At 45.0% G+C, this 25,088-nt stretch overlaps 1 protein-coding gene across 1 annotated transcript in view; it reads right to left on the bottom strand.

The window, feature by feature from the left end:
- cabp4 (calcium binding protein 4) overlaps positions 1 to 25,088 on the bottom strand; it is a 61,362-nt gene that overhangs the window by 28,935 nt on the left and 7,339 nt on the right. Inside the window, exons 4-6 of the mRNA XM_034189143.1 lie at positions 17,788 to 17,818; positions 13,760 to 13,903; positions 9,807 to 9,916 (exon numbers count right to left, since the gene is read on the bottom strand). Of these exons, the coding sequence (XP_034045034.1) occupies positions 9,807 to 9,916; positions 13,760 to 13,903; positions 17,788 to 17,818 (285 nt within the window). The remainder of the gene's footprint in view (positions 1 to 9,806; positions 9,917 to 13,759; positions 13,904 to 17,787; positions 17,819 to 25,088) is intronic.

Below are 25,088 nucleotides of genomic sequence, written 5' to 3' on the forward strand. Positions count from 1 at the left end.
AAAAAATAAACTGAAATGTTGCTGAAAAATGTACCAGATCTGTTGTATTTCAAGCTTGCAGTGTCGTACATTTGCTTTATTTTGCAATTTCAAACAAATGACTAAAGAAATAAGAAATCTACAGTGAGGAAAATAGTATTTGAGTATTTGAACACCCTGCGATTTTGCAAGTTCTCCCACTTACAAATCATCGAGGAGTCTGAAATTTTCATCTTAGGTGCATGTCCACTGTGAGAGACATAATCTAAAAAAAAAAAAACGGAAATCATAATGTATGATTTTTTTTAATAATTTATTTGTATCTTACTGCTGCAAATAAGTATTTCAACACCTGTGAAATGTTCAGTGTTGTGACATGCTCATCTCGTCCACAATTTCTCGGATAGTCACACGACTGAAAAGCCACCGAAAGCCGTCTGAATCTTCCAAATGGTGGAAGAGCTGGGCATGTCACAACATGTCCTGTGAGACTTCAACGCGGAGGCGCTTTTGCTGCGCCATCAGCTTCGTGCCGATAAATTTCGCTGCAACTCTTTTCATGGCAAAATCTTCTGTCACAGTGGAATGTGCTGAAAAAGTGCTGATGTCCACCTCTTCCGCAATTTCTCGGGTAGTCACACGACGGTCCCACATCATCACAGCATTCACTTTATCCAGTCATTTCAGCATGTTGATGGCCAACCGGAGCGCGGCGCGCTCTCCACCATTGTGCGGCCGTCTTTAAACCGGTTGTACCGCTCCTTAATCGGTGTGATGCCCATAGGATTGTCACCGAAAGCCGTCTGAATAATCCGAATGGTTTCCACCTGGCTGTTGCCCAGTTTCTGGCAAAATTTGATGCAGTCGCGCTGCTCCAGTTGTTCCACCATTTCCTTGCAAAGAAAAAACGATGAGAGACTCCACGCATCCTCACACAAAGGCTGCTTACAAGCAAATGATGCATCCGACAGGCGTGAAAAAAAATCACACATGCGCACTAAGGTTCAAGGTTTGCTCATGCAACCACACGTGATTGAAAAAAATAAAAAGGTCGGATACTTTTCTAACAGACCTCGTATATCTTATATTTACTTTCAGCTTCAATTGTTCTGAGTTTTAAAAATTGCGTGTACAAAAAAATGTATTTTACATGCATTCAGTAGTCCCTTTGTGATCCAAGGTTTATCAATATTTCTCTTATTAACAACTTTTAACATTAATGGGCAATGTTTATGATATACATTGGAAATAATGGAGATAAATTATTCATATGATTGGTCAATATCCTCAGTATAAATGTCACACCAATTTTGGGGCATTGAATGTAAGGTTTGCCATCGTTTCCCCTGTTATTTTCCTTTTGAAATTTGTAATTTCAATATGATCAATTTTTATCATCTAATGAATTGTAAGCAGCGCGAACTGATGTCACATTCTAAAGTCAGTTTTAAGCAGAAACAAGGAGATAATCAATGAGTCGCTACTGATACTTTGAAATGACGAAAGCACAGTGAACGCAGCACCAGCAGCTCACCTCACTGCTACGCTCCATCTTTTGTTATGAAATAATGCTGAATTTATGTGGAAATGATTGTTGTCTAAAAGCTTCAGATACCTGTCGCTGAGATAGATGATGACTGGAGCGCAGTTTTAAGCAGAAACAAAGCGATAATTGGTGAAACGCTGGTGATGCTCAGAAATGACGCATGCACAGTGAAGGCAGGGTGGACTGATTTTTAGGGGAGAACGTTTGGTCGGCGACACCGGCAAGTGAACACTAATGCTACTAAGTAACCCACCTGTTAAATTCCCAACAATAAGATTTGTTAATATATTGTCAATGAGTGTCAATGTATTTGTAGTAATCCTAGTTGGATGTGTGATCACTGGATACAATCCCATACAAAACACAGAATCTAAAAATTCCACAATTTGTATTTGACTATGAGAATTTAGAAAATCTATGTCAGAGTCTCCACAAACAAATAAAAGCTTATTGATTTTAATTGATTTATACATTTTAGTCAATTTCTCCACAAAAATATTTATATTTGCTCTAGAAGCTCTATAAATACAGCTTATAATTACATTTTTTTTTATTTTTCACATTTAATTCCCACTGTAACACATTCCATAACATTATCCAAAGAAAATGAAATATTTTGAACAATTTCATAGTGATGACTAGAGCTAGATAAAGTGCCACACCACCACTCGTTTATTCACCCACTTCTAACAAAAGAAAAAAAAAAATCATAACCCTCAAACTGGACAGAATCAACATACTCATCTTTTAACCACATCTTAGTAATTGCAATAACTGAAAAAATAAATAAATAAAAAAAAAAATATATATATATATATATAAGCAATTTTTAAACAGTCCTGAATTTTGTCAGTCCTGAAAATCATAGAAAGACTTCTGCTATTAACATGTACAGTATAACAAAAATGTCCCATTTGTGTAGGAATTGTTGTGTGGGCCGCTGAAGAGGAGGTACTGCTGGCCCACCACCACCAGATGGCGCCCTGCTTGAAGTGCGGGCTTCAAGCACGAGAGGGCGTCATAGCAACCGGGAGTGACAGCTGTCACTCGTCATCAGCACCAGCTGTCACTCATCCACATCACCACCACCTTAAAGGCCGGACTGCAACTCCACCTCCCCGCCGAGAAATCAGCTACAAAGGAGGTAATTTCTCTGCTACACTTAACTCTGACTTAGAGTCTGAACTTCTTTGCAGCCGTTTTCCTGTGGTGTGCCTTATCTGAGGGATTGGCGTTTGGTGTGATCAGCGACGGCTTCGCTTCTCACCCCAACCAGATAAGTGGTTAGACAGGAGCTGCACGAGTGTGTGACTGGAGGTGGAGGTGCTCCCTCCCAAAAGAACACAGACTGTGGGATTACTGAGTGTGCGTACTCACACTCACCTGTGCTGTTTCTGTTCTCTGCCAGCAGTGCCAGGTCTGACAGCTGGAGACGGTGACCACCTGGGGACTCAGGACTTGGCAGCTCCGGTGTTCTTCAGATCCGTTGGCGGTGAGGGCCATGTGGGATCCGGCTCGGTTCTGGACGGGCATCTCCTATCCTCAAGCCTGCCCACACATCACCCAACGTGTAATTGACTGTAGTTCCAAACTTGTTGTTGTGTGTATTCCGTTGTGCACAATTTACAACATTAAATTGTTACTGTTTGGCTTATCCATTGCCCATTCTTTTACGCCCCCTGTTGTGGGTCCGTGTTCCTACACTTTCACAACAGGATTTCTCGGCCAGCGTCATGGATCCCGAGGGGCGTCAACCATCGCTTGAACAGCCAATGGAAGAGCGAAGTGCACAGGCACCAGCAGGAGGCGTGTTAGGTGAGCTGCAGCACATTTTAACCGCTTTTACTGCTCGGTTGGAGAGCATTGTTCTCAATCGAAGGATGGAGGCTCTCACTGCCCAGGTGGAAGCGCATGCTCAGGGCGCTGCTGCAGCACCTCCTCCTGCTGACCGAATGCCAGAGACAGACATTCCACTGGTCGTTCAACGAACCCCCCCACCTTCCCCTGAAGCACACATAAGCCCTCCGGAGCCGTACGGAGGCTGTGTGGAGACGTGCGCGGACTTCTTGATGCAGTGCTTGCTCGTCTTTTCACAGCGTCCCGTCATGTACGCATCAGACGCTAGCCGGGTGGCTTACGTTATAAATTTGCTTCGAGGAGAGGCACGCGCCTGGGCTACGGCGCTCTGGAAGCAGAATTCACGGCTCCTAACGACATATACTGGGTTTGTGAGGGAGTTCCGACAGGTGTTCGACCACCCTCATAGAGACGAGACCGCTTCAAGCGTGCTGCTGTCGATAAGACAGGGGTGTCAGAGCACAGCGAAGTACGCAGTCGACTTCCAAATTGCGGCAGCGCAAGCCGGCTGGAATGCTGTTGCGCTCCGTGCCGCCTTTGTAAACGGACTGTCCCTGGTCCTTAAGGAGCACCTGGTGGCGAAGGATGAGCCGCGGGATTTAGACGGGCTTATCGACCTGGTTATATGGTTAGACAACCGATTAACAGAACACCGACGGGAGCGAGACGAAGGGCGTGGTCAGGCACAAGCCGTCCCTCTTCCTCCCGGGTCTGAAAGGGAGCCGACTTCCCCACGCTCCACAGCCAGGGCACTCCACGTGATGACAGCTCCCCCTGCTGACGTTGCTATGGAAACAAGCAGGGCCAAAAGAAAATCAGATCAGAGACAAAGGAGGCTGATCCGTGGGGAGTGTTTTCTCTGCAGCTCAACCGAGCACACACAGAAAGAATGCCCCAAACGGTCAAAACAGCAGCACTTATCCTTAGAGACTGGGCTAAGGGTGGGTCACAATACCCACGCGGGGAGACCCTGAAAATCTGCACGTATCCCAATCACGATCCTGAGTGGGGATCTAACCCTTCACGCCCCAGCACTGGTGGACACGGGGTCGGAGGGGGAATCTGCTGGATAGCAGATGGGCAAAGGAGGTTGGGCTCCCTCTAGTGGCCTTACCGTCACCATTGTCGGTGCGGGCACTAGATGGCACCCTTCTTCCACTAATCACACACCAGACACAGCCAGTGACATTGGTTGCATCTGGAAATCACAGGGAGGAGATTGTGTTTTATGTAACACCTTCTACCTCCCGAGTGATTTTGGGTTTCCAATGGTTGTTAAAACACAATCCCCGGATTGATTGGCCGTCTGGGGTTGTGGTTCAGTGGAGCGAAACCTGCCACCGGGAGTGTTTAGGATCCTCGGTTCCACCCGGTGTGACAGCTAAGGAGGAGGTTTTAGTTCCTCCCAATCTGGCGGCGGTGCCGGCCGAGTACCATGACCTTGCTGACGTCTTCAGCAAGGATCTGGCACTCACACTGCCCCCGCACCGTCCGTACGATTGTGCCACTGATTTGATACCAGGCGCTGAGTACCCGTCCAGCAGGTTGTACAACCTCTCACGTCCGGAACGCGAATCAATGGAGACCTACATCCGGGACTCGTTAGCTGCCGGGTTGATCTGGAACTCCACCTCCCCGATGGGTGCTGGTTTCTTTTTTGTGGGCAAGAAGGACGGCGGACTCCGTCCATGCATTGATTACAGAGGGCTGAACGAGATCATGGTTCGCAACCGATACCCGTTACCTCTGTTGGATTCAGTGTTCACGCCCTTGCATGGAGCCCAAATTTTCACAAAATTGGATCTTAGGAATGCTTATCACCTGGTTCGGATCCGGGAGGGAGACGAGTGGAAGACGGCATTTAACACCCCGTTAGGTCACTTTGAGTACCTGGTCATGCCGTTCGGCCTCACCAATGCACCCGCGACGTTCCAAGCGTTGGTTAATGACGTCTTGCGGGACTTCCTGCATCGGTTTGTCTTCGTATATCTAGACGATATACTCATCTTTTCTCCGGATCCTGAAACCCATGTCAAGCATGTACATCAGGTCCTACAGCGGTTGTTGGAGAACCGGCTGTTTGTGAAGGGCGAGAAGTGCGAGTTCCACCGCACTTCTTTGTCCTTCCTGGGGTTCATAATCTCCTCCAACTCCGTCGCCCCTGATCCGGCCAAGGTTGCGGCAGTGAGAGATTGGCCCCAACCAACAAACCGTAGGAAACTGCAACAGTTCCTCGGTTTTGCAAATTTCTACCGGAGGTTCATCAAGGGGTACAGTCAGGTAGTTAGCCCCCTGACAGCCCTGACCTCCACAAAATTCCCCTTCACCTGGTCGGATCGGTGCGAAGCCGCGTTTAGGGAGTTGAAACGCCGGTTCTCGACTGCACCAGTTCTGGTGCAGCCCGATCCCAATCGCCAGTTTATAGTTGAAGTGGATGCCTCTGACTCAGGGATAGGAGCTGTGCTATCCCAGAGCAGGGAGTCCGACAAGGTTCTCCATCCATGTGCCTACTTTTCCCGCAGGTTGACCCCGGCTGAAAGGAACTATGACGTCGGCAATCGGGAACTTCTTGCGGTGAAGGAGGCTCTTGAGGAGTGGAGACACCTGTTGGAGGGAGCATCGGTACCATTTACGGTTTTCACGGACCATCGGAACCTGGAGTACATTCGGACCGCCAGGCGTCTGAACCCCAGGCAAGCCCGCTGGTCACTGTTCTTCGGGCGTTTTGACTTTCGGATTACCTACCGCCCCGGGACGAAGAACCAACGATCTGATGCCCTGTCCCGGGTGCACGAAGAGGAGGTCAAGACCGAGCTGTCAGACCCGACGGGAACCATCATCCCCAAGTCCACTGCCGTGGCCACCCTCACCTGGGACGTGGAGAAGACCGTCCGGGAGGCCCTGACACGGAGCCCGGACCCGGGGACAGGTCCGAAGGACAAACTGTACATCCCACCAGAGGCCAGGGCTGCGGTCCTAGACTTCTGTCACGGTTCCAAGCTCTCCTGTCATCCAGGGGTGCGAAGGATCATGGCAGTGGTCCGGCAGCTCTTCTGGTGGGCGTCTATGGAAGCCGACGTCCGGGAGTATGTCCAGGCCTGCACCACCTGTGCCAGGGGCAAAGCCGACCACCACAAGGCCCAAGGCCTCCTCCAGCCTCTGCTCGTGCCTCATCGCCCCTGGTCTCACATCGGCCTGGACTTTGTCACGGGCCTCCAGCCGTCCCAGGGCATGACTACCATCCTCACGATAGTGGACCGGTTCTCCAAGGCGGCCCACTTCGTGGCCCTCCCGAAGCTCCCGACGGCCCAGGAGACTGCAGACCTCCTGGTCCACCACGTCGTGCATCTGCATGGGATTCCATCGGATATTGTCTCAGACCGTGGTCCTCAGTTCTCCTCTCAGGTCTGGAGGAATTTCTGCAGGGAACTGGGGGCCACCGTGAGTCTCTCGTCCGGGTACCATCCTCAGACGAATGGACAGGCAGAGCGGGCGAACCAGGAATTGGAGCAGGCCCTCCGCTGCGTGACCTCCGCACACCCGACGGCCTGGAGTAATCATCTGGCCTGGATCGAGTATGCTCATAATAGCCAAGTATTGTCTGCTACCGGCCTCTCCCCATTTGAGGTGTGTTTGGGGTACCAGCCCCCATTGTTCCCGCTAGTGGAGGGAGAGGTCGGGGTGCCCTCAGTCCAGGCCCATCTGAGAAGGTGCCGTCGGGTGTGGCGTACCGCCCGCTCTGCCCTGTTCAAAGCCCGGACGAGGGCCAAGAACCATGCAGACCGCCGGCGTTCCCCCGGCCCCTACGTATCAGCCTGGGCAGGAGGTTTGGCTCTCCACAAAAGACATTCCCCTGCAAGTGGAATCCCAGAAATTAAAGGACAGATACATTGGACCTTTCACCATACTCAAGATCCTCAGTCCAGCCGCAGCGAAGCTGGCAGCTTCAGCTTCACTGTGGATCCACCCGGTTTTCCATGTGTTACGCATCAAACCTCACCACGTTTCACCCCTCTGTACCCCCGGACCGGCGCCGCCTCCTGCCCGGATCATCGACGGGGAGCCGGCTTGGACCGTGCGCCGGCTCCTGGACGTCCGTCGGAAGGGCCGGGGGTTCCAGTATTTGGTGGACTGGGAGGGGTATGGACCCGAAGAATGCTCCTGGGTGAAGAGGAGCTTCATCCTGGACCCGGTCCCGTTGAGGGGGGGTCCTGTTGTGTGGGCCGCTGAAGAGGAGGTACTGCTGGCCCACCACCACCAGATGGCGCCCTGCTTGAAGTGCGGGCTTCAAGCACGAGAGGGCGTCATAGCAACCGGGAGTGACAGCTGTCACTCGTCATCAGCACCAGCTGTCACTCATCCACATCACCACCACCTTAAAAGCCGGACTGCAACTCCACCTCCCCGCCGAGAAATCAGCTACCTTGGAGGTAATTTCTCTGCTACACTTAACTCTGACTTAGAGTCTGAACTTCTTTGCAGCCGTTTTCCTGTGGTGTGCCTTATCTGAGGGATTGGTGTTTGGTGTGATCAGCGACGGCTTCGCTTCACACCCCAACCAGATAAGTGGTTAGACAGGAGCTGCACGAGTGTGTGACTGGAGGTGGAGGTGCTCCCTCCCAAAAGAACACAGACTGTGGGATTACTGAGTGTGCGTACTCACACTCACCTGTGCTGTTTCTGTTCTCTGCCAGCAGTGCCAGGTCTGACAGCTGGAGACGGTGACCACCTGGGGACTCAGGACTTGGCGGCCGGTGTTCTTCAGATCCGTTGGCGGTGAGGGCCGTGTGGGATCCGGCTCGGTTCTGGACGGGCGACTCCTATCCTCAAGCCTGCCCACACCTCACCCAACGTGTAATTGACTGTAGTTCCAAACTTTTTGTTGTCTGTATTCCGTTGTGCACAATTTACAACATTAAATTGTTACTGTTTGGCTTATCCATTGCCCGTTCTTTTACGCCCCCTGTTGTGGGTCCGTGTTCCTACACTTTCACAACAGGAATAATGCTTAAATTGTTCCTCAGTAAAATGATTACAATGGTGATTTATATTTTTAAGGGAAAAAAGAGAAAACAGAAATAGCATAACAAAGCATTACTAACATTATCTCAAAAATAATGGAATATTGAGTAGTAAAAGTAGAAGCTGAAATAAAACTTCTGTCATGAATACTGGCTTATAATGTTATGATGGGAAAACAGCTGCACTGGAGTTCTGATGTCTGGAGTTTCCGCTGCAGCTCCACGTAACTATTTCAGACCCAAACAGGCACAGTTCATGTTTATTTTATTTATTTATTTATATTTTTTTGGGGGGTGTAGCCTGTTACCATAGCAGTCTGTATGGATAAGACTATATCAGTGTGGACATACAGATCAGATCTGATCACTTGCTGTATATAATGTGGACAGTCAATCAGTGAGATCTGATATAAATCAGATTTGCAATAAATCCAGTTTGAACTGGCAGTGCGAACAAATCCCAAGCATCTTGTCCAAGGACACAAACAGAAACAGACAGCATGACTGGGATTCAAACCCATGTCTGCACATTGGCAGGCGAGCTCCTTGTCCACTGAGTGACCTGGGATGGAGCTATACATACAACAATAGAATTACATACGCTTTTACATTTATAATTTTGTTTTATACTTATTGTCTTCACAAGTTGTGTGTGATGGACAAACTCACTGTATTTGTATCTGTATTTCTGCTGTCCAAGCTTTGCACAGTGACCAACACAGGGAAGAAGGTGCTGCATGGGACACATAGTAGTCACCAGTGATTCCACTTGTCACCGCTGAGGACAGTGACAGCTGAAGTCCTCAGCCATCTGTTGGCTCCCATGGAAATGCTTACTTATTAATCTGAATGTAAAGCCGAGAGCGTATTAAAGCATCTGTGTGTCTGCATGCTGCACAGTACTGACTGCATGTCTCTCAGCAGTTCATGCAGATCATCTGTTGTCTCTCTTAATGTAAACACATTTAGTTTACTCCTTGAGTAATGACGTGTGCTATAAATAACATTTCCTTGATGTGTCTTGAACCCAAACAAGTAAAGCTGTGATTTTAAGTAACACTGGCACCTCTTTTGTTTGGCTTGGTCAGGTCCTCTGTCACATCAGGATGTGTCTTTGGGCGATAAGGAAATCATCACCTGATGCTGTATTGACATTAAGGAGTGCAACTCAGGAGGCAGCTGAAGCTGGTAATATATAAATGAACAGACACGGGCCATGATTAATGGCTGCAGAACGCCACATAAAAAACATCAATTGCAACTTTGGTTTGCTTGTCCTGTTGCCTTATACATACACAAGTGACATCTGCATGCTGTGGGACCGTCTTAGGAAACATTCAGTTTCATAATAAATGTATACATCTGGTCATTTACTTCACATCAGGCTGCTTAAGAGTTTTTACCTGTTTAAAGGCACAACGCAGCTCCTTCAGCCCAACCATATGAGCCGTCTCAGTCAGCATCCTTGGACCCATAAGCTCACAGAAATCATCAAAGTCCACATGACCACCCCCTGCAGAAACACAACACAGCCCCACAGATGGATGTATACACAAACACACATGCACAGGCCAAGTACCAACTGACACCTGAGGAGAGGCACCTGAGTGTGTTTCAGTTGCAGTTCATGTTTTATTCAGAGGACATGCAAAGTTGTACTCGTCCGAACAAAATTTTGGAACTGCTGAAGTGAGCTTGTTGTTGTCGGCTGCCTTTGACTGCCTCTCTCCCCTCCCTTCTCTCTCCTCTTGTGTGTTATTTGTCTGTTTTCCCTCAGAGTGGTGCACTGCAGAGCCGAGGAGCACCTGCAATTCATCATCTCCTCGCACCTGAGGCTCATGAACTCAGATACTACTAGATACTACTTTGAGATACTGTTACCTCGACTCTGATGCTTCCATGAGCTCTGTCTTCTGAGAGATTCCCTGAGACACCTCTGCACGATGTCTGAGCTTCCCGCATCTCCTCTCAGAGGTAACCTGGCACCTCTATTTTCCGTAATAGAGCTCTTTGATCTTTGGTGTTTCCAGACACCTTTCTGCAACGTCTCCTGGCTTCCTCGTCACTACCTGCACTACGTCACTTTTGACTCGCAGCTGTGCCGCTGCTCCTCAGCACTCAGCCTCAAAGCGTGCGGCTCTGCTCCGTTCAGCTAAGTTCCTACCGCCTCAGTTTGTGAGATTCCAGCTCTCATTCTGCTCCTGTCATTGACTGTGCATTACCAAGAACTGTATGAACTGCTATGCAGAACGACTAAGAACTTCCAAGTCGTTCCTGAAGCCAAGTTAAGCTTAATTGAACTGTGTCAGAACATGTGCCGCTGGTGACCTCTGACTTCTGTGAAGAATTGCTGAACATTCCTGCATTAAGCCTTCCTGTGAACATTCTGTTGTTAAAGGTTTCCAGTGTTACAAGTGCAATCACTCACCTTTGTTCTCCTCGTTTCTCAGAACATTCCTCCCTCCTCAGCTCCGAGTGTCCCACCTGGCTCCGGTTCCTGTACCTGGTTTTCATTCCCACTCACTAACTCTCAAACCTGGCTTTGTGTGCACTGCAGCTCCCGGCTTTCCACCGCGACAAGTGGACCCTGTCTCGGCTCTGCAGGTACCAGCTCCAGCTTCAGCACAATAAATCCTTTGTTAATCCATTATTGTAAATACATATCCTTTCGTTTGCTCCTGTCTCGTCTTTGCTCCCAGCATTTGAGTCCATCGACTGAACCGGTGCCGTCTCATCTGGACCTCTAACCACAACACTTGGTGGCTGAGTGTGAGGCACTGTAGAGTGCTTTCAGAATCTGTTCGGTTGTGAGTACATGATATGAGGATTCTATGATGAGAGTCCCTCTCCACTGGACTGGAGGGGAAGTTTTTGTGTTCCAGTGATCTTGAAAGCAATGCCACAGAGACCACATGCTGCCAAACCTGTCCACTCACTGGGTAGATGACATGGAAGATTCAAACTGATATCCTATATATAAAGCACCTAACATAGTGTGTGTGTGTGTGTGTGTGTGTGTGTGTGTGTGTGTGTGTGTGTGTGTGTGTGTGTGTGTGTGTGTGTGTGTGTGTGTGTGTGTGTGTGTGTGTTGGGGGTTCCACAGCCCATATATGGGTCGCCCAACTATGACCTGAGTAGGACAAATGAAGCCTAAATAATGAAAAGCTCAGCTAACAGACCAGATTACAGACTAATGTCAGCAAACCCTCAGCCTTTAGCAAAAATATGATGAAGTTTGTTGAGCTCCGCTACCACTACGTCACCTCTGCTTGTAGGCCATTACTATTCCATTTGCCTTCACCGGCCTCCACTGGCCAACAGGCTTGACTGGACACACTACCACCTCTGGATATCTTGGGCCTAAAGAAATATGTAGAAATATAAAGATATAAAATAATACAAGTATAAAGGAATGTGTAGCATCTGTCTCAATGATGCATCAGTGGCAAGTGACACAAATGCAATTGTTACATCAAGTTTACATAAGCTACATCATGTGACATCTCAATCGTTGAGTCAAAGATCAGCTCTGCAAAGCTATGCTACTGTTCCGTGAAGTATGCTACCAGCGCTCCCACCCTTCGACGGCAAACGCTGAACCACATCCTATCGTAAGTCAATGGGCTGTCTCCAAACGTTGAGCTCTGCCAATACAACTTCATGCTCCGTTGAAGACCCCTAGAGTGAGCATGATCTGGAGTTTCAGATGTTTGAGAATCTGCTCTGTTACCCAGCATCAGCCACTTCACGTCACAGTGTGAATTTGCCCTAATGCATTCATCACTTTTTAATGTTGCCATTTTGTTCTCGCAACACTTAAAGCCTTTTTGGCATTGATACCAAGTGTTGAAACATTTCAGGTGATATGTTGTCCCTTTTTCATGCAAACACATCTTAGGGCCCCTTCACACATAGTATGAATAAGTACATATCAGGGCGAATCACGGCAGAACAGCTGGTATGAGCAAACCACAAATCATCGAGCTGACAGGCAGGCATGAACGAACCGCCGCTGCAATGGTTTCAAGCACACAACGCAGCAGGAACACAGTGTGAGCAGCTGGAGCAGGTGTAACCACATTGCGCAGCTGCTGTAAAAAAAAAGAAAAAGACCTGCCACCCACGGGATTCAAACATGCAATTTCTAAAAGCTCTGATTGCCAGCCAGAAACTTTATCACTGCACTACCATTGCTGGCCTGTAAATGGTGTGGGAAAATGCCTGAAATCAACAAGGACATGGACGAGGTGCGGCCACTATGTATGCGGCAGCCTGGCGCAAAGGCGAAAGACGTTTTATGTATTTCCATGTGAGGACAGCAGGCAGAGACACTTGCCTCACAGGACTGTTGTAACTTCATGTCCTTCAAAACATGGTACGTGTTCTCCAGCTGGGAGGTCCAGGAGCAGAGATCACAACATTAACGGAAGTGGGTGCACATGCCCCCTTGTCTGTTCAGCGCCCACACCAACCTGTCACTTTGTGTTATGTGGTCATTCGTTTTCGTTATTTGTTATGTAATTGCGTATGTAGGTATTGTCATAATTATTTATATACCTGTCCTGGTGGTGGTTTATGTGTTTTTAATGTGTGCACTGAGCTGTCATCCAGTTGTCAGTATGCTGCCATCAGCTGACAGGCACCTCCTTGTGCTGTGTGTGCTCAGACCTGGCTGTCCGGTCCATATGTGATCAGATCTGTACATACATATAAGCATTTTATGTACGTATGCCCCCCGGCACGCCACATGTGTTGGAGGAAGCGAGCGGGAGCGAAACACATGCACATGTGCGTTGCTTATTGCACTATTCGGAGACTATTAGACCCGCAACGTCTTCTGGGCATCTGGTGAGGATGCTCCCTGGTCGTCTCCCTAAAGAGGTCTTCCAGGCACGTCCAACCAGGAGGAGGCCTACGGGAAGACCCAGGATGTGCTGGAGAAATGATTTTTCCCAGCTGGCTTAGGAATGCCTTGGGATCCCCGGGAAGAGGATAGGGAAGTGTGGGGAAGCTACATGCTTACTTAAGTGAGGGGATGAGCTGCTTGCCTGCTGCCACCATGACCCAGATGCTGATAAGCCTACTGAAAATGGATGAATGTTTTGAATATTGCTCTGGAGTCTGCATAAAAAGATAGCTAATTATGAGCAGAAATACATAACAGAATGGAAAGTAAGACTAGAAATAAAGAATAGATAGAATGTGCAGCTGGAGATGTTGCCAAAACATTTCATCAGTATTGCAATGGCAAAATTGAAACACTGCTTTGAAAACTTTTCAAATCCTAAATATTCAGTTATACACAAACAACATAGCCACTGAGGTAGAAATGGAAAACAATTAAATAAATACTCACATTTCATCTTGATTTGCTGGATGATCTCAATGAGCTCCATCTCTGTGGGCATGTAACCCATAGTCCTCATGCAGTCTGCTATGTCTTTGTAATGGATGAAGCCATCAGCGTCATAGTCAAATTCTTTAAAAGCCACTTGCAGCTCTGAAAAACACACAGATTCACAAATTAACACTATTAAGAATAAAGATCCGTGTATGATGGCCAACAGATTTTTATTTAGACTGAGCAAACAAAAACTTTTTTTATCCCCTTCCACATAGAAAAAGGAAGGGGTGTTTTCCAGTTGATCCGTGTCCTCAACACTGAAGCCAAGAAAAACACAACACATGACCAGCATGTCATAGCCAATGCTGCCTCACAATACAAGTGATACACCTCATCTGAGCCACCCAGAGTAACTGTTTCTTTGACAAATATCATTCCAGCAGTACTCAAGAAGCCTCTGAAGAGATCGAGTACCAAAACCCTCCAGTAGGGTGTTGGCACCAATATTGTTGAAATACCTACCTCAAATAAAAATATGGAGACGGTTATTCAGAACAAGAAAATGCAAATGATTACATGACCAAATGATCGAGTCTAACCCCCCTGTACATACCCCCTGAGGTTGAACCCCCAAAAATCATGCATTTTCACTTCAAAATGTTGTCTGGCAATGGTAGGACGTCGCTACCCAGAGGTTTGCTATGCTTGAGATACCACGCTGTGCTGTAATCGAGTGATCTCTCATGTAGGTACTATTTTGCATAATTTACATTGTGGTGTATGACCACCTTAAAAATATGACGACGGTTATTACAAACAGGAAAATGCAAATTCACACTCCAAAATACTGCCTGGCAGTGACAAAGAGCCTGCAAACCAATAAACAAAGCTACTTTAGTAGCATTTACTTTTATCACACAAAAATAATATTACTGGAATAATTGTAGATATTGTGAGGTTTGAATAATGTGAGCATTTATGTCCAAAATGATCTGTTTCTGCCAATCAGAGTAGAGAGGCACTGTGACATCACTGGCTGGACTCTCTCTGGCTGCTAATCCAACATCCGCTCTGAAACTGCTATGTAGCCCCCTGACACCTGCACGACTTTGATGCATGCACTTGCACGACCTGTGTCTTGCAGGAGAGTAAACTCATCTTTAATGGGTGTAGACTGAACGTGAGAGGGGCGCCGGTGCAAGCAATTGTGCAAAGAAAATTTTGAAATGTTCAAAAAATCTTTCACACAAATATCATGCAACATGGCGCGATCTGCTCGCCAACATGACGTGTAGCTCGTCAAGTGGAGTAAAGAAGTGAACAGTGCGAGTGGTTGCATCAGCGTACTGCGTCAGAGCGCAGCTCATCTGAATGATTATAATGAGATGTTAAATCTATCACAAACATATTTTTACAGCTGCACACAAGAAGGAAAGATCATGCAACTGTTTTACCAAGCCATGACAATGTAAACATGACAAATAATTAGCTTTTAAGACAACTCCAAACACTTTCTGCAGCTCATTCAGCGTGCGCACGCTAACGGCTACTGCTGGAGCGGTCCTCTGTGATTCAGGAAGCAATTAGAGCTGTTTTCAGCAGTTAACTTGCAAAGAAAATGATTAATCCACTATGAAATAGTTATTTTAAATACGCAGCGTCCAGCACCGAGCGTGTGGCAGCCGGTGGAACAAAGCACGGCATCCAGCTAGTAACACAGTGGATGGGATCCTCACGACAATGTGCATGCATCAAAGTCGTGAAAGTGTCAGGGCCCCTAAATCTAACATGGGGAGGTGATGGTCTAGTGGTTAAGGCATTGGGCTTGAGACCAGAAGATCCTCGGTTCAAATACCAGCCTGACTGGAAAATCACTAAGGGCCCTTGGGCAAGGTCCTTATTCCCCAAGTTGATCCCGGTGTGTAGTGAGCGCCTTGTATGGCAGCACCCTCACATCTTGGTGAATGTGAGGCATTATTTGTAAAGCGCATTGAGCATCTGATGCAGATGGAAAAGTGCTATATAAATGCAGTCCATTTACCATAACATGTTTCTCATACATTTTTGAAACAGCAAGCAAGAAATAAGCACTTCTAAAACTGAAAATGTTATTTTTGACATCTGCACGTGTATCACACGTGGTCAAAGATAACTTCCACTCTTTTCAAACGCTCATGTATCCGCACATGCACACCACTGCAGACACCGATAAAATGTAAATAAAATATTGTTTATGACTGATTGATTGACAGAGTTTATTCTGCAACATCAATATAAACATACAAAGGTGAATATATCAATGATACATGGATAACACAATAAAGCATAAAAAAGATTGTGGTCCTTGTGGAATTATCACGTGACAAAATAGAGGGGCTTGATTGAACATGTACAAATTCTACATAAAACAATAGGATCTTAATAATTAATGTAAATAACAATAAATATATAAGTATATACGGAATAAAAATATAAATGCAACACTTTTTTGTTTTTGTCCCTATTTCATGAGCTGAACTCAAAGATCTAAAACATTTTTATATACAGAAACTTATTTTCATTAAATTTCTCACTTTTGTCATTTCTTCTCCTATTCTTCCTATTATTTCCAACTTCCTGAGTGATATATACTAGTATCACCAAACAACAACAACAACAAAAAATTAACATTGTCAATGATTTACAAAAATCAATAATAAACAAAAGAAAAAACAAAGGGCCTAAAACGAATCATTGGGGGACTCCACATATGAATGACCTCGCTACAGTTAGAATTTAAACTATTAATATGTACATGCTGTTGATGGTTTGTATTATAATTTGAAGCTACTGGTGTGCTGTGCCCCTAATCCCATACTTAAATAATTTTGATAATAACAACTCATTATTTATGCCATTGAATGCTTTGCATAAATCGATAAACACTCCAACTATATACTCCTTTCTTTCAATTGCAGCTATTATTGTTTCTACCAGCACTATAAACGCTAAGCTTGTGGATCATTGAGATCTAAATCCTTATTGCTTTTCTCTAATTAACTTATGTTTCTCTAAAAAACATTTCTTGAGAACTTTAGAAAGGTGTGAGAGCTGTGACACAGGTCTGTAGTTGTTAAATTTGTGTTCATCCCCATTTTTGAAGATAGGGATGACTCCAGCAACTTTAATATTTCTGGAAAAAAAGGGTCATCAACTTTCAGTTACACAATAAAGTAGGGCATTATTTTGTTTCAATTTTTTTTGTTTTGTTTTTTTACATTTTAATTAAAAGCTTTAAAATTAAAACACTGATCTTGAGTTAAAAACAAACAAACATATCTGTTAACCATAGAAATACCCAGACACAAATTCAAAAACTGAAATTTGTCATAGAAATGATGTTTTGATGAACGCAAGGAACGAAAGAGGCACAAGGCACATGAATCTGACAAGGGACTAAAGCACCCAGTGACCTTATATAACCCCAGGTGATGAGCTGCAAATCAGGAACAGGTGTGCGTGGAAAGCACCACAACAAGGGTGTGGCCACAGACAGTGAAACACCCACCACAAAGAACCAAGAGACAGACAAGAGATATAGAGACAGACAGGCACAAGCAGAAAAACCCAGCAAGAGAATAAACACACAGAAAACCAATAAGAAAACATAACGGACCAGAAAAATAAAAACCAAATAACCAGACAAAACTCAAACCCTGACAGATGAAATATGTCGTATGGACACTAGATTGGGGTGATAACATTTCAGGAACATTTAGCCTTTGAAGAGGTATGAACTGTTCAAGTTATAATTTATGTTGTAGCTTTGAGTCAGTGGCAAATACGGCTTTTTTTCAGTTTGTGTTTCTTTATCAAACTTGACAAAACCATGAATCTCTTTTGAGTTCTGAGACAAAAACAAGTGTGTTGGTAGAAAATTCAGTATTAACAGCATTTTTAATAGCATAGGGCTGACTCCTAATGTATCATTTCCACATCATTTAAAAAGGATTACAAAATTATTGTAAAAATTAAAAGCTATTAAACCAACATCATCTTACCATCCAACTCTTCTGGCATTAGTTCTCTCTCCTGATGAGCACGGGAAGAAAGAAAAACAGAGTGTTAATCATTGTAAAACAGCAATATGCAGTGCAAAGAACATTGCTGCAGACAAAATCTTCTGAGAAATACAACAGCTAAACTGTGACGTTGAATACAAACTTTAGGGCTCCTTCACACATAGTTTGAAGTCTGGATGAAGTGCACACTCAGTGCACATGACACAGGAATTGTGTACAAACTGTGTAATGTCATCCTTGTCGCCAGCACCTCGTACACCTGTTGCTACAACTATTTGCGCACACAAGCGCCTGAAAGACAAAGTGTACACTGTGTGAACACATCACACCCTCTCGCGGCAGGTGTTGGCCAAATTTCAGGTGACATGCACGAACACCTAACACCGCTCACATGGCACTTAGAAAATCTGTCACCTGTGAGTGAAATTTGTCTAAGCTCCACACGACTGTGAAGTTGCCGAGATGTGGCATGTTGTTGGCTCTCCCCACAACACGTGTGTGTGTGTGTGTGTGTGTGCCGTGTGCTCCCCTGCAACCCCAACACGTGCATGCATGTGGTTTGCGACCCCCCCACCCGCAGCCGAGGCACATCTCATGTGATCACAGAGGGACAGAGGTCTGTGTGCTGAACAGATGGGATTGTGGCAGTTGTTGACATTTCTGGACCTGGACATCAGAGCTGCAGAACATGCACTGTGTGTGTGTTGACGGACACGCGCGTGTGAGCGCTTGCTGTACTCACATTGAAAACATAAAAACATATATCACTTGCAATCTCCAACCTTCCTTTTCTCTCAAAGATTCTTGAGAGGGTAGTTGTAAAACAGCTAACTGATCACCTGCAGAGGAATGGTCTATTTGAAGAGTTTCAGTCAGGTTTTAGAATTCATCATAGTACAGAAACAGCATTAGTGAAGGTTACAAATGATCTTCTTATGGCTTCGGACAGTGGACTTATCTCTGTGCTTGTTCTGTTGGACCTCAGTGCTGCTTTTGATACTGTTGACCATAAAATTTTATTACAGAGATTAGAGCATGTCATAGGTATTAAAGGCACTGCGCTGCGGTGGTTTGAATCATATTTGTCTAATAGATTACAGTTTGTTCATGTAAATGGGGAATCTTCTTCACAGACTAAAGTTAATTATGGAGTTCCACAAGGTTCTGTGCTAGGACCAATTTTATTCACTTTATACATGCTTCCCTTAGGCAGTATTATTAGACGGTATTGCTTAAATTTTCATTGTTACGCAGATGATACCCAGCTTTATCTATCCATGAAGCCAGAGGATACACACCAATTAGCTAAACTGCAGGATTGTCTTACAGACATAAAGACATGGATGACCTCTAATTTCCTGCTTTTAAACTCAGATAAAACTGAAGTTATTGTACTTGGCCCCACAAATCTTAGAAGCATGGTGTCTAACCAGATCGTTACTCTGGATGGCATTTCCCTGATCTCTCGTAATACTGTGAGAAATCTTGGAGTCATTTTTGATCAGGATATGTCATTCAAAGCGCATATTAAACAAATATGTAGGACTGCCTTTTTGCATTTACGCAATATCTCTAAAATCAGAAAGGTCTTGTCTCAGAGTGATGCTGAAAAACTAATTCATGCATTTATTTCCTCTAGGCTGGACTATTGTAATTCATTATTATCAGGTTGTCCTAAAAGTTCCCTAAAAAGCCTTCAGTTGGTTCAGAATGCTGCAGCTAGAATACTGACGGGGACTAGCAGGAGAGAGCATATCTCACCCGTGTTGGCCTCTCTTCATTGGCTTCCTGTTAATTCTAGAATAGAATTTAAAATTCTTCTTCTTACTTATAAGGTTTTGAATAATCAGGTCCCATCTTATCTTAGGGACCTCGTAGTACCATATTACCCCATTAGAGCGCTTCGCTCTCAGACTGCGGGCTTACTTGTAGTTCCTAGGGTTTGTAAGAGTAGAATGGGAGGCAGAGCCTTCAGCTTTCAGGCTCCTCTCCTGTGGAACCAGCTCCCAATTCAGATCAGGGAGACAGATACCCTCTCTACTTTAAGATTAGGCTTAAAACTTTCCTTTTCGCTAAGGCTTATAGTTAGGGCTGGATCGGGTGACCCTGGACCATCCCTTGGTTATGTTGCTTTAGACGTAGACTGTGGGGGGGTTCCCATGATGCACTGTTTCTTTCTCTTTTTGCTCCGTATGCATCACTCTGCATTTAATCATTAGTGATCGATCTCTGCCCCCCTTCTCGGCATGTCTTTTTCCTGGTTCTTTCCCTCAGCCCCAACCAGTCTCAGCAGAAGACTGCCCCTCCCTGAGCCTGGTTCTGCTGGAGGTTTCTTCCTGTTAAAAGGGAGTTTTTCCTTCCCACTGTGGCCAAGTGCTTGCTCATAGGGGGTCGTTTTGACCGTTGGGGTTTTTCATAATTATTGTATGGCCTTGCCTTACAATATGGAGCGCCTTGGGGCAACTGTTTGTTGTGATTTGGCGCTATATAAGAAAAAAGTTGATTGATTGATTGATTGCGACAGGCTGGAGAGCGCGCACACTGACAGGTCCAGCTGGACCGGAGCATCAGTTTATGTGGAAATGCAGCAGGAGTCTGTCTGACAGGACAGTGAGCGGGGCACCGCAGGACCATATGACAGGGCCACGGTACGCCAAATACTCCACTTTTAGTCACATATCAGTAGAAATACACCATAGCAAATGCTGTTTGGTCATTTAACACAGTGCTTTTCTTCTTTTTTTGAGAAAATACATTTGTTTGCTTGTTGATTAGAGCCATTTCATGCCCCTTTTACAAGACAGTGATTGTGCCACAGTGGTAGAGTTGGCATCTGGTAATTAGGATGTGCGGGTTAAAATTCTGTGAATGTTGTATGTTTTTTTTTTAAAACCAGGGTTATTTAACCGCGGTGTTCTCTATTGCATCCCCCTTTATGTATTATTTATATCAACTCAGTGATATTCATTAAATATATAGCTGGTTTTTATTTAATTTTCCTCCTAATCAGCAGCGCGATGTGGTGCAGCTCGACCCATGGAACACAGTTGCGAGCTGTTCTTGCTTGACAGACACCGTTGCGTGCACGAACCGTTGCACTGGCATGGTGCACCCCTGCCAGTTGGCACAATGTTTCGAGGTGCACTAGTTTCGAACTGTTTCGCGCTGTTTCGCCATTTTCGTCCACACATCGTCAAAACTTTGCATTACGTGTGAAGGGGCTATTAGATTGAACGTGTCAATCTCACTACATGCTTACTTAAGATAATGGATTTCACATACTGATCCATCTTTTCAGTTTATTAAATAAAAGATAAACTTCCACACACACTTCACATCCACAGCATCAGGTACGGATGAGTGTTAGCCTCCAAATCTGTGTACACAGATATGCACAGAAACACACAAATGTTCACAACCATAGATGCAAAATGCATGAACAGATTCACAGAAACACACAACTGAGACAGATGAAAGGACGCATACAGTGCATACAGAAAGTATTCACAGCGCTTCACTTTTCCGTATTTTGTTGTCACAGCCTTATTTTAAAATTGAGTAAATACATTTTATTCCCTCAAAATTCTACTCACAATACCTCATAATGACAACATGAACAAAGGTTTTTGAATTTTTTTCCAATTTAGTAAAAAACTAAACTAAGAATTCCCAAACAGCCTTGGACTCATATTTCCATGGACTTTGTCACTGGACTTCTGCCATCTAATGGGCACACGGTAATTCTAACAGTTGTAGATCGTTTATCAAAAATGTGTCATTTCGTGCCTTTGTCTAAGTTGCCATCTGCTAAGGAACCTGCTGAAATCATGCTTACTCATGTGTTCTGTTTTCATGGTTTCCCACAGGACATTGTTTCAGACCGGGGTCCTTGGGTTTCTGGAGGGAATTCTGCCGTCTCCTCTGGGCCACTTCCAGTCTCACATCCGGGTACCATCCTCAAACTCACGGTCAGACTGAACGATTTAATCAAGAACTGGAGGTGTCTTAGAATTTTATGTGCTCAACATTCATCCACTTGGGCATCTTAGTTGTCATGGATTGAGTTAGGACATAATCGCCTTCTGCTTCATCTGGGTATTCACCATTTCATGTGGTTTTTGGCCATCAACCATCTATGTTTTCACCTGTTAGTCTGCATTCCCCGGTTCCATCGGCCCTCAGTCTGGTTGTTAGGTGCCAACAAACCTGGGAGAGGGCTCATTGAGCCATCAGTCATGCTTCAGTTTTGTATGAGCCACAGCTGACCGCAAGCGGTTAATTGCTCCTGCCTATTCTGCAGGCCAAAAGGTTTGGTTGTCTACGCGCCACTTATCTCTCCATGGGGTTCCACGAACCTTGGCTCCCAGGTTCATTGGTCCCTTCCCCGTATCCAAGGTTATCAATCCCGTTTCCGTTTGTCTCCGGTTGCCTCCATCCATGCGCATTCATCCCACTTTTCATGTTAGCAATATCAAACCTTTCCGGTCTAGTTCTTTGTGTCTTCCAGCCATTTCCCCACTTACCGCCCGGTGCATGGATGTAGGGCCTATTTTTTTCTGTTCAGCGGTTGCTGCTTCGCGCCGTCGGGGTTGACTTGTATTTGGTTGACTGGGAGGGTTACGGTCCCGAGGAGCGGTCATGGGTTCCCTCCCATTTTATTTTGGACCCGGTCTCATTCGTGAATTTCATTTGGCTCATCCTGTTGCTCCTTGGCCGTCTGGGGTCGGCCCTTGAGGGGTGGGTACTGTCAGGAGTTGAGTTTTGTCTGCTTTTATTTCTTGGCATTGATGTGTCTTTTCAGTTACTTTCTGTTTTGTTTGTTCTCTTGATGGAGTTTTTCCTCTTTGGGTCTGTCTGTCACTTTCTCTCTTGTCTGTCTCTGCTGGCTCTTGGTGGTGGGTGTTTCTCTCTCTCTGGCCACACCCTCATTCTGGTGTGTTCCACGCACACCTGCTCTCAATCTGCAACTCATCACCTGGGTGTATTTAAGCTCCTCATTTTGCTTTACTCCCTCGCCAGATTGATGCGCCTAGTGCATTCTCTCCAGCTCTGTATCCTGTTATCTCATTCTGCCTGCTTCATGTGTTTTTCGACCACCTGCCTGTATCCTTGACTACACCGTTGCCTGATGTTCCTAGTTTTATTATTCCTGTTGGACTGCCTTACTGTGTACCGGACCCCGTTTACTGTTTCAGTAAACTGCTTTTACATACAGAGCCAGTTGTCTGGGTCCTGAATTTGCATCCTGCCTAAACCATCACCCAGACCTGATAGTTTGTGCTCTGACATGCACTGTCAGTTGTGGGACCTTATATGTAGAGAGGTGGGTGCCTTTCCAAATTATATCCAATCAACTGAATTTACCCCAGGTGGACTCCAATTAAGCTGTAGAAACATCTCTAGGATGATCAGTGGAAACAGGAGGCACCTGAGCTCAATTTTGAGCTTCATGACAAAGGCTGTGTATACTTATTTGCACATGATTTCTTAGTTTTGTATTTTTAATAAATTTGCAAAAATCTCAAAATGTTTTTCACATTGTCATTATCAGTGTAGCTACAGTTACTTTGAAAAAGTAATCCAATTACTGATTATTCCTTGAAAAAAATAACTTAGTTACTTTAATGATTAATCAGCTTTAAAAAAAAACTGTTAGATTACTTGCCATTTACAATCTACATTGTTTAAAACTTTAACTATTCTTTCTAACATTTTTTGAAACATTTAAATTCTTTCTAAACATTTTAGTTGTTGAAATTATTATTATTATTATTATTATTATTATTATAAGAAGTAGTTGTAGTAGTACAATGAAAAAATATTTTTCAAAACTAGACCTTTTAATCTAGGGTTGTTGTGGGGTGCTTCTCCCCCCAACTCCCTCTATCCGGCTGGATTTCCACAGCATGAAGAATAGATAATATTTACAGGTGTATGTAAAAGTTTGGGCACCCACGATGATTTACATGATTTTCCTTTATAAATCATTGATTGTTTGGATAAGCAATTTCAGTTAAATACAGTGAGGAAAATAAGTATTTGAACACCCTGCGATTTTGCAAGTTCTCCCACTTAGAAATCATGGAGGGGTCTGAAATTTTCATCTTAGGTGCATGTCCACTGTGAGAGACATAATCTAAAAAAAAAAAAAAAAAAAAAAAATCTGGAAATCACAATGTATGATTATTTAATAATTTATTTGTATGTTACTGCTGCAAATAAGTATTTCAACACCTGTGAAAATCAATGTTAATATTTGGTACAGTAGCCTTTGTTTGCAATTACAGAGGTCATACGTTTCCTGTAGTTTTTCACCAGGTTTGCACACACTGCAGCAGGGATTTTGGCCCATTCCTCCACACAGATCTTCTCCAGATCAGCCAGGTTACTGGGCTGTCACTGAGAAACACAGAGTTTCTCTCCAAAGATTTTCTATTGGGTTTAGGTTTGGAGACTGGCTAGGCCACTCCAGAACCTTGATATGCTTCTTACGGAGCTACTCCTTGGTTATCCTGGCTGTGTGCTTCGGGTCATTGTCATGTTGGAAGACCCACAACCCATCTTCAATGCTCTAACTGAGGGGTTGTTTGCCAAAATCTCGCAATACATGACCCCATCCATCCTCTCCTTAATACAGTGCAGTCGTCCTGTCCCCTTTGCAGAAGAGCACCCCCAGAGTATGATGTTTCCACCCCCATGCTTCACAGTAGGGACAGTGTTTTTGGGATGGTACTCAGCATTCTTCTTCCTCCAAACACGGCAAGTGGAATTAAGACAAAAAGTTCTATTTTGGTCTCATCTGACCACATAACTTTCTCCCATGACTCCTCTGGATCATCCAAATGGTCATGGGCAAACTTAAGACCTGGACATGTGCTGATTTAAGCAGGGAAACCTTCCGTGCCATGCATGATTTTAACCCATGACGTCTTAGTGTATTACCCACAGTAACCTTGGAAACAGTGGTGCCAGCTCTCTTTAGGTCATTGACCAGCTCCTCGCTTGCAGTTCTGGGCTGATTCCTCACCTTTCTTAGGATCATTGACACGACACGAGGTGGGATCTTGCATGGAGCCCCAGTCAGAGGGAGATTGAAAGTCTTGTTTCGTTTCTTCCATTTTTTAATAATTGCTCCAACAGTTGATCTTTTTTCACCAAGCTGCTTAGCAATTGCCCCATAGCCCTTTCCAGCCAGGTGGAGGTCTACAATTTTGTCCCTGGTGTCTTTGGACAGCTCTTTGGTCTTAGCCATGTTAGTAGTTGGAGTCTTACTGATTGTG

Source organism: Thalassophryne amazonica, chromosome 15 (assembly GCF_902500255.1).
Source record: "Thalassophryne amazonica chromosome 15, fThaAma1.1, whole genome shotgun sequence".
NCBI classification, from domain to species: domain Eukaryota; kingdom Metazoa; phylum Chordata; class Actinopteri; order Batrachoidiformes; family Batrachoididae; genus Thalassophryne; species Thalassophryne amazonica.